The sequence below is a fragment of the Cherax quadricarinatus genome, chromosome 43 (assembly GCF_038502225.1).
Source record: "Cherax quadricarinatus isolate ZL_2023a chromosome 43, ASM3850222v1, whole genome shotgun sequence".
NCBI lineage: Eukaryota > Metazoa > Arthropoda > Malacostraca > Decapoda > Parastacidae > Cherax > Cherax quadricarinatus.
This window is the reverse complement of record NC_091334.1, coordinates 18,839,964-18,859,753: the sequence shown is the minus strand read 5'-3', so window position 1 is coordinate 18,859,753 and position 19,790 is coordinate 18,839,964. Positions and strand designations below refer to the sequence as shown.

At 39.8% G+C, this 19,790-nt stretch overlaps 1 protein-coding gene across 1 annotated transcript; it reads right to left on the bottom strand.

The window, feature by feature from the left end:
* Positions 1 to 4,052: 4,052 nt before the first annotated feature.
* mRpL24 (mitochondrial ribosomal protein L24) lies at positions 4,053 to 19,785 on the bottom strand. Its single transcript, XM_053784434.2, has 6 exons — positions 19,473 to 19,785; positions 15,512 to 15,684; positions 14,230 to 14,361; positions 13,804 to 13,897; positions 8,841 to 9,001; positions 4,053 to 4,770 (listed from the first exon to the last, which is right to left on the bottom strand). The coding sequence occupies exons 1-6, from the start codon at positions 19,566 to 19,568 to the stop codon at positions 4,671 to 4,673; spliced, it is 756 nt and encodes a 251-aa protein (XP_053640409.1). The 5' UTR covers positions 19,569 to 19,785; the 3' UTR covers positions 4,053 to 4,670.
* Between the last annotated feature and the right edge of the window lie 5 nt (positions 19,786 to 19,790).

Genomic DNA, 19,790 nt, shown 5'->3' with positions numbered 1-19,790 from the left:
TGCATGCACGTGTTGATGTAGCTATGTATGCATGTGGGTATATATGTGAGCACCTTTATTTTTGGTAAAAGGACACAAGTGCACCTTTATACCTGTATGTATATACACATACAAGCATATGCTTGTATGTATATATACATATTATACTGTGGTCGGAGAAGTGGCAGATGCAGTTCAGTGCGAGGAAAATGTAAAGTTCTAATCTTGGTAAAAATGAAAGACTGACTTTTTTGGGGGTTATTCTATGTAATTAAGAGGGGACTGTATTTATGGGATACAGAGATACCTTTCTTGGATCACTGAGGTAGAGGGGACTGAGCTGATGGGATACCTTTCTCGGATCACTGAAGGACTGGATTTTTTTCTTCACATCACTGAGGTAGAGGGAGCTTAGCTTATGGGAGATGGTGATATTTTTCTCAGATCATTGAGGCAGAAGGGAGCTTTAGCTAATGGGAGATGGGGATACCTTTCTCGAACTATTGAAGCAGAAGGGGCTGAGCTTATAGTGCACGGGGATACTTTTCCTGCATCATTGCACCACATTCACCATCGTAAATTCCAGTTGTGTCTGTGGGAGGGGGGGGGGGGAAGTAGTAGGCACCATATACCTGGAGTTTACCTGGAGAGAGTTCCGGGGGTCAACGCCCCCGCGGCCCGGTCTGTGACCAGGCCTCCTGGTGGCTCAGAGCCTGATCAACCAGGCTGTTGCTGCTGGCTTCACGCAAACCAACGTACGAGCCACAGCGTTCACCACTTTAGGTTTAGAACATATATGATAGATTGGACTTCCGTGGTGTCAGCTAGCCAGCCAGTCAGAAAAAATTGGCTATGCTCTGATGGGTACTGGCTGAGCCCCACCCTCTGCTGGTATATAGTGAATGGTTGGTAGATATAAAAATTGTAGAGCACTTTGACCAGATATATTATTCTGTAACTTGTATCTTAACTGTTCATGCTTAGTAACAGACCCATTAAAAAACTATGTAGTGTAAGTTTTCTGGAAAAGCTGAGATTTTTATGGGCTTTCTAAATATTGCCTATTTTTTTTTACAACACAACACATGAACAAGGATAAAGAATAAAAAGTAGGAAAACTGTGGCTGGAACAATGTACAAAAAATCCGGCACTTTGGAAATTTATGACAAGAATAAAATTTACAAAAAATGAAAAACTGCTAACTTGAATAAAACATATAATACAAACTAATATTTTTATACCAAGATTAGATAACCAGCATCAGTTAAAAATCCCATTGGTTTAGAAAAACACGTAAGCAAACACTAGGACATACAGTGGACCCCCGCATAACGATTACCTCCGAATGCGACCAATTATGTAAGTGTATTTATGTAAGTGCATTTGTACGTGTATGTTTGGGGGTCTGAAATGGACTAATCTACTTCACAATATTTCTTATGGGAACAAATTCGGTCAGTACTGGCACCTGAACATACTTCTGGAGTGAAAAAATATCGTTAACCGGGGGTCCACTGTATTTATTAGAAAACGTTTTGGTCCTGGGACCTCGATCAGGGTCCCAGGACCAAAACATTTTCTAATAAATATGTCCTAGTGTTGGCTTACGTGTTTTTCTAAACCAACATGTCAGTATTTATTACAGAGGTTTATACCAAAAATCCCATTAAGTTTTCAGTGTGAAAAAAGCTCCCCTAAATGATCCTTGTGATTCATACTGACACCCCCGCCAATAATAAAAGCCACAATAAAAAGCAAAAAAGCTTAAATCGTGGGTAAACAGGTAAAATTTGTTCCACAGTCAGCTACACATCACAAACCACATAGAAGAGGGGGGAGGGGAGGCAAGAGCACCTACAAACAGGTGGCTATGGGTGGGATGTGTATGCCAGGTCTTCAGTTGACAGTCGTCACAAAGTGGCAGTTCCAAATTTAAATTTTTATTTTATCAAAACATACATGAATATAACAGTGAGCTGAATAGTTCTGCTAATACAACGGTTGCATGTCCTAAGGAGAGCCCTTTATACAAGAAGCATTTCGGGCACACTAGAAGTAATTACATCATTTACAAATTACTTTAGCACTAAATGTAATATAAATTCTGTCGAGCCTGTATAACTTGCTTCTCATCTGTGGGGTCCACCTCTTTCCATGAAGCCATGGTGAGACACAAGTCTCCTGCAGAGTGAGCTCGAATTAGCAGCCTTTGCTTCAGCATCTGCTCATTCATTTCCTGGGCTATAACAATAATATACAGTAGAGTCCTCACCAAGGATCACTGCAAAGTCAACCCTCTCTGCTCTTTGATCCATCAGCAAATAGCTTTATCCTCGAAACATTAGCATGCTCCAAGAAATTAAACAAGGTCAGCACCAGAGTTCAGCACCTGAGTGTCCCCACCCACTGCCTACATAGACATGTCTCAGGAAATGTCCAAGGAGGGCAGTGAGAGAACCCAACCTCTTTGATCACAAGCACATCAGGGTCATAATCCAGGAGAGCAGACCTCATCCAAGCACCAAGCATAAGAAGCCATGCTTGATGAGCAAAGGGCTACCCTTTTCTCTTCCCCATCTCTCTAATTCAAATTCTGCAGCATAAGCTAGGTTGCCTGATGTACTCCAAACCCAAAACAGGCAGAGAAGGCCTAGCTCATGGTGGAGATACAGGAAAAGCTTACCACACTTTACATAAAGGGTTTCAACAGGGGTAGTAAAGAATCACTGTGAAAAGCCGAGTCCCTAGGTAATACAGAGGATATAACAAATGCATCAGGAAAGGGCTGGCCAAGTAGTTCTAGCAGTCATACTCCAGTCTGATGAGACACAAGGCTGTGTGCAGGAATAGCAAAGTCTGCTGATCTGCCCCACAAGTATGGTGGAGAACCTTAAGAATGTATAGTACCTGCACAGCATCCACACTGAGTTTCATTTAAAGGGCTAATGTCAGGCTCCAATCAAAAGCAATTCCTGAAAATGTTATCTGCCATACACAAGGGCTACACCATGGGGCAGGAGATGAGGAAGAGCTAGCTGACCCAGTATTATTATTATTATAAAAAAGAGCTAAACCCACTAGGGTCATACAGGAACCCAGTAGTGAATAAAACGATAGGCTACCATCTTCTGAGAAAACTAGTAGCTGTTAGAAGACAAACCTGTAAAGATCGAACAGCACCTAGGGAATGGGAGGCAGTCTGAAAAAGGATATCACTACTTCTTTGGATCACAAGCCATGCACCTGGATCCTTGTGGTGCGAGCTAAATGCTCTACCACTGAGCCACAAGTCACCACAATGAAGCTGTATCTACCTCATTAAAAAACAAAGGATAACATATTCCTAGACTCATAATGGGCCATTCAGTACTGCAGGACCAAAGGGATGTACAGTATACCTCCAACGCCCGCTGAACTCTAGCCAAATATACTCCTCCTCCTCGAACAACTGGCAAGCCTAATATTATCTCTTTCACCAGATGCTATTCAAGCTTGCAGTGCATAAGCCTTGAATCAACAAGGTAAATTTGGACAGCATATAAATGAGCAAACCAGTACCCAACTCGTCGTGATGGACCAGCAAATAACCAGCCAGTTGATTCGGCGAGGCAAGTGCCAAGCCTTTTAATTTTACATTTATGCGCTCACTAAAGAAGTGTGGTCTACCATGGCTTCAAGTCCAGGGACAGGATCAACTTCCAGGGAACAGAAAAAAGTAGCACATGTGGATTAGTCTCTTCAGCTGTATCCACCTTGACATGAAAAGCCCCAGCCAGTGCTTTCTAAGGCATCAACGAAGACTGTAATAATCCCTCCCACTCACCAACCACGAGGGGTGTCTTCAAAAGGGTTCTCTAATTCACTCAATTGTTTTATCTTTCTTAGAATTTTGCCAGTGATTCTATGTTCTCAGATTATCTGAGCCAATCTTTGGTATGACAATCTTCCAAATACCTTGGAACAAGCCATATACAGTACATCAACTAGAAATCCTTTTGTCAGTTAAGTGTAAGCAAATTTGTTAAAAAATATTTGTTTTTAATGAATACATAAGGTAATAAAAAGGCAAATAATTTATTATACAATTTTATTCACATTCAAATAGTTTATGTACAATATTTAGTACTACAATGTTGACTCGCCCATATCTGTTTAGCACTTGTACGAATATATGTAGAACAGAATACTGGGGCTCTGGTGGCCTGGTAGCTAACACTCTTGCTTCACACGGCGAGGGTCTGGGTTCGATTCCCAGCCAGAGTAGAAACATTGGGCATGTTTCTTTCCACCTGTTGTCTATGTTCCCCATCAGTAAAATGGGTACCTGGGTGTTAGTTGACTGGTGTGGGGTCGCATCCTGGGACACTGACCTAATTTGGCTGACATGCGGAGCATAACAAGCGGCTTTCTATATAGTAGTATGTCATTGTTGTCAGCTAGGCCTGTATACCTTGTACATGTACTTGTAGTGAACAAAGATATTATTATTATCTGGGGTTTGGTTATTCAGCATTATCAACCAGTCTTGTTCCTTTGACATCTCAATGGATAATGCTAAGGAGGAATGTGCAACAACAGGGACTATAAAAAAAATAATGTACAGTAATTATCCAGTGTGGTTGAAAATCTGGTACATCTTCCTTCGAGGGCACAGGCTGACCAATGATCTACTGTAATAATGTCTTATTATTTAATACCAAAAAGATTTACGAGGAATCCTATCTTCTTTGATGCCCATTTTTTCTGCTATCTCCATGGCAAATGTCTTCAGCTGAGGTTCAAAGGTTATGCTGCAAATAGTAAGAACCATTATAATAAGTTGAAAATGAAATTAGTATACATGTATAATATTAATACAGTATAACTGCAGTAATACCACAATATTTTAAGTTTATTAATCGGCATTATACAGTGGATCCCCGCCTTACGATCAGCTCCTAACTCGAACAATTATGTAAGTGTATTTTTGTAAGTGCTCTTGTACGTGTATTTTTGGGGGTCTGAAACGGACTAATCTAATTTACAATATTCCTTGTGGGAACAAATTTGTTCGGTAACGGCACCCGAACAGACTTCTGGAATGAATTAATATCGTAAGTCGGGGGTCCACTGTATTTCCCAGTAATCCAGCACTAGTGGATTTGTATTTAAAGAGTATGAGATTTTTTTTTTTTTTTTTATTATCACACTGGCCGATTCCCACCAAGGCAGGGTGGCCCGAAAAAGAAAAACTTTCACCATCATTCACTCCATCACTGTCTTGCCAGAAGGGTGCTTTACACTACAGTTTTTAAACTGCAACATTAACACCCCTCCTTCAGAGTGCAGGCACTGTACTTCCCATCTCCAGGACTCAAGTCCGGCCTGCCGGTTTCCCTGAACCCCTTCATAAATGTTACTTTGCTCACACTCCAACAGCACGTCAAGTATTAAAAACCATTTGTCTCCATTCACTCCTATCAAACACGCTCACGCATGCCTGCTGGAAGTCCAAGCCCCTCGCACACAAAACCTCCTTTACCCCCTCCCTCCAACCTTTCCTAGGCCGACCCCTACCCCGCCTTCCTTTCACTACAGACTGATACACTCTTAAAGTCACTCTGTTTCGCTCCATTCTCTCTACATGTCCAAACCACCTCAACAACCCTTCCTCAGCCCTCTGGACAACAGTTTTGGTAATCCCGCACCTCCTCCTAACTTCCAAACTACGAATTCTCTGCATTATATTCACACCACACATTGCCCTCAGACATGACATCTCCACTGCCTCCAGCCTTCTTCTCGCTGCAACATTCATCACCCATGCTTCACACCCATATAAGAGCGTTGGTAAAACTATACTCTCATACATTCCCCTCTTTGCCTCCAAGGACAAAGTTCTTTGTCTCCACAGACTCCTAAGTGCACCACTCACTCTTTTCCCCTCATCAATTCTATGATTCACCTCATCTTTCATAGACCCATCCGCTTGTATGTATTTCAAATTACAGAAGAGCCCTGCTTTACAGTGCTTTGCTAATACAGTGGTTTTCCTTTATACCCATTCTTCAGTTTTTCATACTTCCTACAATAAATATATTCACCACTCACCATAAAGCTAAGGATGAGAATATTTTAAGATAAGTAATGTGTTCTCCATGAGGAAGTGGAACAGAATTCTTCCTCCGTAAGCCATGCGTGTCGTACGAGGCGACTAAACTGCCAGGAGTAAGAGGCTAGTAATCTCTTCTTCTGTATACATTACTAAAGTTAAAAAGAGAAACTTTTGTTTTTCTTTTTGAGCTACCCTGCCTTGGTGGGATATGGCCAGTTGTTGAAAGAAGAAGTAATGTGTGTCCTCTATATGTATTTTTAAGCCTAGATATTTTGCTCACTTAATATATGATTGTGTAAGCATGTGGTCAGGATTTTATATACATTTGAAAGTGAAAAAAAAGCTATGATTCACTTTACATTGATTTTCACTTTACAGCAGTAGCCCTGACCTGCTGTATAAGCAGGGCCCTCCTGTACCTACATTTACATCTGGCTTGAAATACTGCTCTTTAATACTGCACATATGTAGAGAAACCAGGCATTCTTTCTAAATTTATATTTTCTATGATCACTAAATTTCTCTCTCTTCAATGTGTTGCTACTGATTTGTTTTTATTCTAACCCAAAAACATAATGCAGGTAAGCTTGTACTGTATTCTACTTTTCAGATCTCAACTCATGCATTAGTCACATCAGCTTTTACTCTAGCTTTCCTTCTCTCATTCCAGCTGTTGCAATAGCTGCTGCTTGTCACTTAACGGATGGAAGATTCAACCTCCATCACTCTGTGCTGAATATTCAACCCACATGAATATTCAAGGTATATGCAAATTAATTTTTTAGTTTAAAAAATATATTGCAACAAAATGGTGACATATGAAAATGCAGTTTTCTGCAAATGATAGCCAAGCTAATAGCTTTTATATACAGCTTCAGAGTTGTCTATTTACTCTCATCATGAGTACATTTAGTGGTCTATAACAAATATTATAGATACTCCAGTGTCTTCATAACAGCTACAGGTATTATGAAAAATATAAGCCTTCACAACCCCCACCAGAGCTCTAGACGAGTAATATTAGGATAGCAAGGGGTCATTGATGGAAGATATCATGCCCAATCCGTCTGCCAAGGAGCTTCATGTTAACATGACTATGTTAACATCTTGCTGGATGTAACAATGTTAACATCTTGCTGGATGTAACAGTGTTAATATCCTGCTGGATGTAACTATGTTAATACCTTGCCAAGCTGTGGTTTGTACATCAGTTGACGTGCAGCCAGATGCAACAGCCTGGTTGATTGGGTGCTAATTCACTGTGAGGCCTGGTCACAGACCAGGCCATGGGGTCATTGACCCCCAAAACCCTCTCCAGGTATACTCCAGATGCAATTATGTTAACATCTTGGTGGAAGTAACTATGTTAACATCTTGGTGGATGTAACTGTTAACATCTTGGTGGATGTAATTATGTTAGCATCCTTTTGGAAAATGATGTCTGGTTGCTATTTACAATCTTTTAGAATAAATTCTACAAATATACCACATCTTAAATTCAGTACAGTACATTATATTATTAAGTTTTTATTATTACTTAGCTATCAACATTCATTATTTTTAGACACCCCAAATGTACAATTTTTAAACTCTAACCCTGAAATGCTGTGCATAATTATAGTCTTTTCCGAGTGTGCATAAACACTTTGTAAGCCCAACACCTCAATACATGGAAAATAAACACAAATGTAGTATAATGTGATCCTTTATTGACTATGTTTCACCCACTGTGTGGGAGTGGTCAATAAAGGATTGCATTATACTGCACTTGTGTTTATTTTCCATCATGTCAAATATTTTATATATGAAGAGAGATGACCTATAGCCGATAAAATGGTTGAAGTAGTTACAAATGAAGAACAGAACTCTCATTGAGATATTTTTTTTTTTACTTTGTTACACAGGTGATATGTCATTTCTGTCAAAGCTTTATTCTGCATTTGTCTCTTTCATCTCAATTAAATTCATGTACTCTCAGAAACTACATTTTCCTTATTAATTCATATAATCAGGGTAGAGGTCAGCCTAGGAGAGGTTGGAGGGAGGGGGTAAAGGGAGTTTTGTGTACGAGGAGCTTGGACTTCCAGCAGGCATGCATGAGTGTATCAGATAGGAGTGAATGGAGACAAATGGTTTTTAGGACTTGACATACTGTTGGAGTGTGAGCAGGGTAATACTATTTATGAAGGGATTCAGGGAAACCGGCAGGCAGGACTGGAGTCCTGGAGATGGGACGTACAGTCCCTGCACTCTGAAGGAGGGGTGTTAATGTTGCGATTTTATAACTGTAGTGTAAGCATGCCTCTGGCACAGTAGTGTTGGGGTAAATGATGGTGAAAGTTTTTCCTTTTCGGGCCACCCTACCTTGGTGAGAAATGGCCGGTGTTAATAAAAAAAATACTCATACACTGTGTTACAGTCTTAAACCTACAATAACAAATGTTAACAGTTATGGCAACTGTTTTTAAACCTCCAATTTACTTTCGAAAGATTATTTACAGTAAATGATGAAAGTGTATGGATCATTCAGCACAAAGAGTGGACACTCAATCATCCATCTGCTAAGCATGCCTGGTCTCTGCCTAGTCAATCTGTTGGTAATTACTTTCCAGCAGATTTTTTTTTTTTAACAATCAGCTGTCTCCCACTGACGTAGGGTGACCCAAAAAAAGAAGCACTTTCACCATCATTCACACTATCACTGTCTTGCCAACAGAAAATAATATTAGTAAAATGCACATCACAGGTGACTAACAAACACTGTACCTTGTCAGCTGATCAGCACTTGTGTCTTTCTCTTGAACCTTATATGTTGATTTTGTCTTGTAGTCAGGAGTCTCCTCAGCTAATTTAGGCAAAGGAATAATTCTTCCTGTACGTAAAGAGACTCTTACTTTCTCTCCTTCCTCTGTATAGCGCCACTCAGCCTAAAACACATGTAAGTTATTCACAGACTTGAGAAAATGACACTCTTGCATAGTTTTTATTAAAAAGTACACTATTAACTCTTAAATGTCAATACTGTACTGCACAGAGGAACAGTTTAAGTAATTTATTCTTAATGAGCATGAGAAGAAAATACAGTAGAACCCCAGCTCATGAGCATCAGTTACAAATATCTGCACTTATGAATGGAGAAATCTGGAACCAATTAATTCCTTACAAATGTCACTCTGGTGTTATGAACATGGCAAACATGAAAACAGAGACTGTCTTCAATACAGTGGACCCCCGGTTTACGATATTATTTCATTCCAGAAGTATGTTCAGGTGCCAGTACTGACCGAATTTGTTCCCATAAGGAATATTGTGAATTAGATTAGTCCATTTCAGACCCCCAAACATACACATACAAACGCACTTACATAAATACACTTACATAATGGGTCGCATTGGGAACTGATTGTAAACCGGGGGTCCACAGTATATTATTTATCTTGGTAATCTTTTTCAACAGATACATCGAGTCCTGGAGATGAGAAGTACAGTGGACCCTAGACTTACGATATTAATCTGTTCCAGAGAGCTCATTGTTAGGCGAAATTATCGTCAGTTGAATTAATTTTCCTCATAAGAAATAATGGAAATCCAATTAATCCGTTCCAGACACCCAAAAGTATGAAAAAAAAAATTTTTACCAAATGAAATATACATTTTCCTACACAGAAAAAGGAGGATACATGCACAATATACTGTACTAAATAAAGAATAAAGGACACTTACCTTAGTTGAAGATGTAGTGATGAGTGATGAGACTGTTTTTCTTGAACACTCTGGGATTTTCAGAGTGATACATGAGTAAAGGCTTCACTTTGCAATCCCCACTAGCATTACAACAAAACATGAGAGTTAGCCTGTCTTTCATAGGCTTGTGTCCTGGGAGTGCCTTTTCCTCCTGAATAATGTAGGTCCTGTTTGGCATTTTCTTCCAGAACAGGCCTGTTTCATCACAATTAACCCTTTCAGGGTCCAAGGCCAAAATCTGAAGTGGTGCCCCAGTGTCCAAGAATTTTCAAAAAAAAAAAAAAAAATTGTTATTTTTTCTTATGAAATGGTAGAGAATCTTTTTGTGAAGGTAATAAAACAAAAAGTACGAAATTTGATGGAAAATTGATGAAATTATGCTCTCGTGAATTTTGATGTGTCAGCGATATTTACGAATCGGCGATTTTGCCGACTTTGACTCCCATTTTAGGCCAATTACATTATTCCAGTCGACCAAATTCTTAGCTATTTCACTAGTATTACTTCTATTCTATCGATTGAGCACAAGAAATCGCCAAGTCAACCATTTCAACTACAAAATAAAGTGACCGGAAATTGGTAATTTGGCCAATTTAACACAAAGTTCAAAATATTCCAATTTCAAAATAGGGTCCAGAATAAACAATGTAGGTATTCCTGGCACTAAACTAACATTTCCTCTGTTCATTAGTTATGTTTTGAGGCTTTACAAATAAATTCCATTTTGAATTTTTATTCACATAATGAATTTTTATTCACACCAAAAAATAGAAGATTTACTGTTATGCAATATTGTAATAATTGTATAAATATCATCACCACATTTGTGAATGTATATTAGACCCACCAGCTGGTGTGTATAAGACGTGTGAGGTCATTTGTTTACTCTTGAACATCGGCAAAAATTTAACATTTCCGCCACTTTGAGCTCAGTTTCAAGCCATTTCCAGTGCTAACACCAATCAAAATTATCTCTATTTCTGTGATATGTCTTCCATTCTATCAAATGAGACCAAGAAATCACAAATACAACTATAAAAAACATACGAAAAAACACTGCAAAGTCGCTGTTTTAATCGAAAATCACGGTCTCAGTTTTTTTTCTCTCATTATACACAGTGTGCTGCAGGATTTGTTTTATATGGTGCACACATACCACATAGATGTATTCTCTCATATCTAGGCCCAAATTTACCACTCACAGTTTATCAGAGTGAGCTGAGCTCATGACGTAGATCTACGGTTTGGACCCTGAACGTAAAGCCGTAGATCTACGGGACGGACCCTGAAAGGGTTAAACACTTGGGGTTGGAATTTTTCAGCTTCACCATGCATTATCACACTGTGTATGCCACTACGATTCTTAAATCTCTCAAACCAACCTTTGCTGGCCTTAAATTCACCAATATGAGCACTAGTTCCAGACTTTTTTTCCTATTCACCTGGTTGTTAGTTAACTAGTGTGGGTCACACCTGGGGGACAAAATTAAGGGCCCCAATGAAAATAAATTAGACGGTCCTCGATGACGCACTGACTTTCTTGGGTTATCCTGGGTGGCTAACCCTCTGGGCTTAATTGTTTCTCATTAAGCCACACCAACAACAGTCTCTCCACATCTTTGAGTAGTACAGCTAACGGTGGTGCAGCAACAGCTGACCGTGGTGCAATAGTATTTCAATATATTTCTCACCCTTTTTACCACAGGGTTGGCACTAGAAGCTTTCTTTGGGCCCATGGTGGCTTATTTAGCAGTTACAAGCACTAAAAACAGTGGAATAATACAAAATTTATCGAATGTATGTGTGCAACTGTCCACCCTGGCTTGCAAACAATGGCACTAGCTGAGGTGCTCTGGCCAGACGGACAGCATTCGGGACGAATGATGTAAGTTGAGTTTTTCTTCATAGGTCAGGGAAATTTTTTTATGCTTAAACGCTTCGTAAGTCGATTTTATCGTTAGATGAGGCCTTCATAAGTCGAGGGTTCACTGTACAGTGCCTGCACTCTGAAGGAGGGGTGTTAATGTTGCAGTTTTATAACTGTAGTGTAAGCATGCCTCTGACAAGAGAGTGATGGAGTGAATTATGATGAAAGTTTTTCTTTTTCAGGCCACCCTGTCTTGGGGGAAATGGCCGATGTGTTAATAATAAATAACATTAAAATTTTGTGTGTATTTGTTTCATGCATGTTTAAAAAGTTCATATTTGTTTGGTAAAGACTGATAAATAACTGTACATATATGTATTTAATTACAGAGGGAAGGATAGGGGTCATCCTAGGAAAGGCTGGATGGGGAGGAGGGAGAGAAAGGGTTAAAGGAGGTTTTGTGTCCAAGGGGTTTGGAATAAATGTTTGCGAAGTGAGAACTGTAAGGAGCACCTACCACCACGCAGTTCAAAAACAAGCAATAACAAATATGCAGCTTATACAAGTGCTTCAATAACAAATATGAGCACTTTCATACTGCATCATTTAATGTCATGCATTTGTGTGATTATCACATACTTTACGAATTTTTACTTTACAATAATTTGTATTCATTTTCCAACCCGCTTATTCCAATTCAGGGTTACACGTGGCTGGAGTCTATTCTGGCATCTCAGGGTGAAAGCCAGGAACCAACCCTGGACAGGACACCATTCTATTGCAGGGCACACATTGCGGGGCCAGGAGCTATGACTTGACCCCTGCAACCCCAACTAGGTGAGTACACGCTCTCAAACTGGGACAATTTAGACATGCCAATTAACCTAATGTGCACATCTTTGGGATGTGGGAGGAAACTGGAATACCTGGAGAAAGCCCATGCAAACATAGGGATAATGTTCAAACTCAATACAGACAGTGGCCCCTGCCGGGAATAAATTTTTTTTCTCATCAACATTACAATGAAATGACGTTAATTGAGTACTTATTGTACATTGTGCTGGTGGAGTACAGTGTGGCTGGTGTTGGGGTATGGTACATTGTGAGAGTAGTGTAGTGTGGGGAGCATAGTACATTGCAGAGGTGACGTGGAGACTCCAGTATACGTAGTATGTTCTGGGGTTGTATGGAGAGCACATTACATTACAGGGGGAAGGGAAGAGGTTGAGAACTTTGCAAGAAATAGAGTACAGTGTGGGGATGGTGTGGGTGGTACACCGGTGTGGGAGCTTGAGTATGATGTTTTAGTGAGGGGTGGAATATGGTGTGTGTGGAGCATGATGTGGGGGTGAAGTATAGTGTGAAGGCTGGAATCCAGTGGGAGGGTTGAAATCAAACGAAAAGTGCTATCAGTTATGATGGGAGAGAAGGGAATGTGAGAGAGCTGTGGCAGTAGGGAACCTCTCAAAACCCATCAAAGGTGGTTGGCCATGTCCAGTTCACTTCCAGGGACTGACATGTGGCAGCTCAACTTCTCATAACATACCTCTCCCCCATACACTACAGCCCAGGCACAACAACTTTCCCACACAATATGCCCAGGCACTCAATACCCTTACCATCATGGTGAGGGAGGGGGGCATGGAGTGCATATTTAAGTGTTGTGCTAAATGCAATGAGAAGATGCGAGATAAACCTGCTGCTAACCATGTTAACACTTCTCTTACCACATTTCCCCTGCATTATACACAGCACTAAGGGAACGAAGACTATATGTAAAGTGCATTGTGTCAGATGCAATAAGAGAGGTGGTAGTTAATGGGAGAGAGGGAGGGAGGGAGGGAATGCAAAACAGGGAGGTGGCAAATGGGAAAGAGGGAGGCTAGGATATGGAAGGAAGGGGGAGAAAATAGCGAAAGAGAAGAAAGTGGAACTTCTTGGAGTATTGTATATAATTTCCAATTTCACTGTTAAAACTTATGAAATTAGATATGAAACATTATGGTTCAGGAAATTATCTCCAATTATAACGTGTGTGTCTGGGGAAACTGGTTCAGACTGTTGAACATTTGAGTTATGAACTATGAAGTTCAAATGTATAATTCAAGAAACACACACCTGGGTTGGTTTACCATCTGAAGGGTCAATAAGACCAACCTGTGTCGTCACTAGAAGAGGTGCTTCACTTTTGACCATCATGCCAGGAAAACCTCTATAATATAACAACTTATTAGAAAACAAACAGATGAGTCAAACTGAATAGTCTACAGTATGTATTGTACATGAAAAAAAAAAGTTAAGAACTGCAAAACAGCATAAAAGATCAATTAAAAATCTGCATACTTCTCAGAATTTTGTCAAATATATTCTGCAAAAGAAAATAGAGTATCAGCCTTAATTTATGTCCTACAGAAAAGAGTAATAGACTGTATAAACCACATGTAATATTACCAGTCTGACAAAATACTGCACATAAATGTGATAATTATTTATTGGGAACAAATGAAAAAATATACTAAAATTTCAGTGCAAGTAGGCACTTACTTTTTCTTGCCAATATAGCGGTAGTGACAATTAAGGCCATCCACCATTACCCAATTTCTCTCCTGGACAATGTAGTTCACTAAACCTTGTTTACCTTTGTCTTCACCCACAAGAATCTCAACACGGTCACCTCTGAAAAAAAAAAAAAAATTTATCTCTCTTCACTAAGCAATTACACTGTTGCCAAAAAGTGTAGCATAGTGAGTACTGTGCACCTTAATCATTGAGAAAGTACTTGGCTAACAACAGAATGGACTTGGGTTTGATTTCCAGACAGAGCAAGATGTTTGTACAACTCTCCTTACACCTACTGCTCCTTCTCACTGAGCATATGTAGTGCTGTAATCATTTTTTTTTTTTCATCAAGTCGGCTGTCTCCCACCGAGGCAGGGTGACCCAAAAAAGAAAGAAAATCCCCAAAAAGAAAATACTTTCATCATTCAACACTTTCACCTCACTCACACATAATCACTGTTTTTGCAGAGGTGCTCAGAACACAACAGTTTAGAAGCATATACGTATAAAGATACACAACATATCCCTCCAAACTGCTAATATCCCAAAACTCCTCCTTTAGAGTGCAAGCATTGTACTTCCCATTTCCTGGACTTAAGTCCGGCTATATAAAAATGACCGGTTTCTGTGAATCCCTTCACTAAATATTACCCTGCTCACACTCCAACAGATTGTCAGGTCCCAAATACCATTCGTCTCCATTCACTCCTATCGAACACGCTCATGCACGCCTGCTGGAAGTCCAAGCCCCTCGCCCACAAAACCTCCTTTACCCCTTCCTTCCAACCTTTTCGAGGACGACCCCTACCCCGCCTTTCTTCTCCTACAGATTTAAATGCTCTTCATGTCATTCTACCTTGATTCATTCTCATGTTGTAATCATACCTAAGAATTAATCTGCTGTTATAGGTCATTTCCTGGGGAGGGACATACAATGCAAATAAACTACAAACCATTTATATTATTTGGCTTTCTTAGTTTACTCCAAGTTATTATTAACTCTTCTGGGTTAAATAATCTTAAGCCTGTCTTACACACAAATAACCCTCACGACAACATTTCGATCCGACTTGGACAATTTACAAAGTCACACTGTGTGACTTTGAAAAATCTTTATCATTGCATCATTCATAATGCCACACCAATGTATTTTTCATATTTTTTTTTTATTTTAAGTCTTTTTTACTCATTTTTTCCTCTTTTTTTTTTGTATTTTTCTCCAGTTTCTTACCTCGTCCAACAAGAACACAGTAGAGCCTGCACTTACTTAAAGAATGTCCATTCTGGTACTGGTTCCAAAAACACCTTTTTACGATGCGTTCCAGGCTGATTTTGTTGCCTAAACTGCTGTGTCCAAGGTCGATTTGTGGTAAACCGAAACTTTCTCCTTTTAATCTCTGTCTGCCTGTACTGTATAGCATTTGGAGTTTTCCATTCAACCTGTAATGAGCCATATGTTAAATTCTGAAAAGCTGAAGGCTTTCAATAAGGTGATTACCATATATGTATGTGATGTTTATTTTAGCTTAAAAATGCGAGGAAATATTGCTGTGGTATGTGACAGTACTGTATGTTAAATCATTACATTTTGTGAATACTACACATTTTTAAGCCATAAATTAAACTGAATTTTTTTTTTATGCCAAATCTAGGACAAAAAACCACATCTAGTATTGGGCCCCTGCTGAAATGAGATGAGACTTACTCAGATAACAGCAAAGAAATGAGTGAGATACTGAAGTCCCAATATGACTCAGTGCTCAGAGAGCCATTAATGAGACTAAGGGTCAACAATCTAAATTAATTTTTTGTGACCGAGACTCGAAACTTGGTTAATTCAAGAATTTCTGATATAACCCTAACATGACAGGACTGTGAAGAAGCAATAAATGACATGCCCATGCACTCTGCCTGAGGCCCAGACTCATGGAACTCTGCTCATCAAGCACTACAAGAAACCCTTTCACATGCCTTAAATATTCTACGGAGAGGGAGCATAGACAGATGAGTCATCCTGCAGTCACTAAAAACAACAGATATAGCCCCACTCCACAAAAGTGGCAGTAAAGCAATTGCAAAGAATTACAGATCAACAGCACTAATGTCCCACATGATAAAACTCTTTGAAAGGGTTCTAAGAAGCAAGATCGCCAACAATTTGGATACCCAACAATTGCACAACCCAGGACAGCATGGGTTTAAAGTACTGGACCACTATAACATGGTCTTGGATGCATTGGATGACATACAAAATACAGATGTACTATACACAGGCTTTGCAAAAACCTTCAATAAATGCAATCTGATGCAAATGCACACAAAATGCATGATAAAGGATACTAACAGGAAAAGTCAGTAGATGGATCTATAACTTCCTAACAAATAGAACACAAAGAGTAATAGTAAACAGAGTAAAGCCAGAGGCGGCTACAGTGAAATGCTCTGTTCCACTAGGTACAGTACTTGCTCCCATCCTTTTTCTCATCCTCATATCTGACACAGACCAAAATGTAAGACACAGCACCATGTTCTCCTTTGCTGATGATACCAGAATCTGCATGACAGTGTCATCCAATGAAAACACTGCATATCTCCAAGCGGACATTAATTAAGTCTTTAAATGGGCCTCAGAAAACAATATGAAGTGCACTGAAGACAAATTTCAATTACTCCACTATGGAAAACTCAAGGAAATAAAAACTGGATATATCAGAGAATCTCAGTGTTAAAGATCACAACAAAGTCTCTAGGAAAATGATAGGATGGATAATGAGAACCTTCAAGACTAGGGATGCCAAGCCAATGATGATTTTCTTCAAATCACTTGTTCTCTCTAGGCTGGGATATTGCTGGGCATTTCACAGCCCGTTTCAAGGTAGGCAAAACTGCAGACCCGGAGAATGTACAGAGAACTTTCACTACACGCATAAGTACAATAAAGCACCTAAATTTACTGGGAACAGCTGAAGTCTCTCGACTCATGCTCCTTCGAATGCAGGCAAGATGACAATATACGGAAAATCTTAAGAGGAGCTAGTCCTAAATCTGCACACAGAAATCACTCCCTACATAAGCAAAACACTTGGCAGGCAGTGCAACATCATCCTTATGAAAACCAAGGGGGCCAAGAGCATGCTAAGAGACAATACAATAAGTGTCAAAGGCCCAAGACTGTTCAACTGCCTCTCAGGGGGATTACCATTAGACCCCTGGCTGTCTTTAAGAGGGAGCTGGACAGGCACCTAAAATCAGTACTTGACCAAGCGGGGCTGTGGTCCGTACATCAGTCTGCGTGCAGCCAGCAGTAACAGCCTGGCTGATCAGGCCCTGATCCACTGTGAGGCCTGGTCATGGACCAACCAGGCCATGGGGATACTGACCCCCAGAACACCTTCTAGGTATACTCCAGGTAACCAACTCTAACCAGAGGATTAGTAACCCAGAATAACCCCCATGAAGGGACCATTGACCAATGATGTGGCAACACTCACTTCACATGCTGAGTGTCCGTGGTTCGATCTCCGGATTGTTGAAATTAACACTGTACTCGGTATTAGAATGTTGAGAAACGAACCAGACACTGTCACAGTGAATCTTACCAAGTGTCTAGAGGTAAATACACACAGATCTAAATGGATTGTGAAAACGTGCAATTGCATTAAGTTTTATAACCTGCATGAACTGTATCACTGTAGGCAACAAGAGCATTTCACCCCTCCATGGAAGATGTGTTCATTTAATATCACATACCTACAAGTTCCTCCCAAGAAGCTCATTGCTAGTAATCCCTTCCTTAAATCTCTTGTTAGAGCAACTGCTCAAGAAGAAATTTCTCACCTAGCTGGTAGTAACAAGTTATCACAAGTTATATACACTGATGGATCTAAACAGGAGTCTTCTGGCAGGGCTGCATCTGCTCTTGTTGCCACCTCCCTAGTTAAGAACGATAATAAATTTGTTGAGTTAGGCATAAGAATTAACAACTGGGCATCTACACTGCAAACTGAATTGTTTGCAATCCTAATGGCGCTAAAGCTAACCTATGACACTGAGCTTGACTCTATCATCATTACTGATTTTATGTCATCATTGAAGGCTCTTGGCTCATATAATGACTCCAACAACATGCTCATTGGGGAAGCCAGGTATAGATACTCAAAAATTAGGGAAAAAGGAATTAATGTACAATTGCTATGGATCCCATCACACATTGGATTACTCCTTCATGATAAAGTTGATATGTTAGCCAAGAAGAGTATCGAGAAGGAGAATGTAGAATATAACTTTGGTATAACTGTGTCTAGCATTAGGAATAATATTAGGAGAGAAGTAAATAATGAAAATGATTGTTATAGGAATGCAGTTAGAAGCCTGAGTAGATCTATAACCCACTATGATAACATGAACGTAGATAAGTATGTTTATGGAGCAACTTGCAATGTGAACAGACTGACTGATGTTGTAGTGGCCAGGCTTAGGCTTGGTTATAAGTACTTCTGGCAGTTTGGGAGACACACAGATGATGATCAAACTAAATGTAAATTATGTGATCAGGCATATGGTCATTCTCTTGAACACTATGTGCTTAATTGTCCACTTATTGAGGAATACAGAGACAGACAGTATAATAACCTATGTGACATGTCAAGATATCTTATTAATGAAAATAAGATACCAGATATACTAAGCAAATTTCCTAAATTTGCTTGTAACAGATAAGTGAACTATAGATATGTAGATATAAATCCATATGTATTCCTGTTAACCCTTTGGGGCCTAGTTCCTAGGCCTTTTGTGTATCCATATGCTCTCGCGCTACCGTCCACAGGATGGATATGGGGTGCACAATAAACTAGCCACTTCGGTGGCAAAATCTAATCAATCTAATCGATCTCCGGCAAGGGTGGAAACACTAGGAGTGTTTCCTTACAGCTGCTGTCCCGTTCACCTAGCAAGCAAGTAGGTACCTGGGTGTTAGTCGACTGGTGTGGGTCACATCCTGGGGGATAAGACTGAGGACCCCAATGGAAGTAAGAGAGACAGTTCCTTGATGATGCACTGACTTTCTTGAGTTACTCTGGGTGGCTAACCGTCCGGGGTTAAAAATTCGAATAAAATCTTATTTTATCTTACCTAGGATAACCCAAAAAAGTCAAAGTGACTTATTTCCATTAGAATGGTTTTAAGAATTGAGCTGGTGGAATGAAGGTTTTTGCGACCAATTTTACCTGATCCATGGCCCTCTTTATGTAAGCTTCTGGCAGATTTGACGACTGTTTTGTCATATCAGACACATTCCTCAGTAACCTCGTCAACCTGGGCATGATGATGATTCTTCAGGGTACGTGTAGTTTCCTTCAAGGTTTCCTCTCCTATTGATGACTGCAGGAGCTATGATGTGGAGTGACACTGGTTGTGTTGGTTCAGTGATGTCTGGTGTCACTGTAGCTGCTGGTGGGAATCAATTTGCATAATTCTTGATCTCAAGAATAAATGTTGAGAGAAAAATAACCAAAGATGCGACGCCACTCAAGATCTCACCAGGA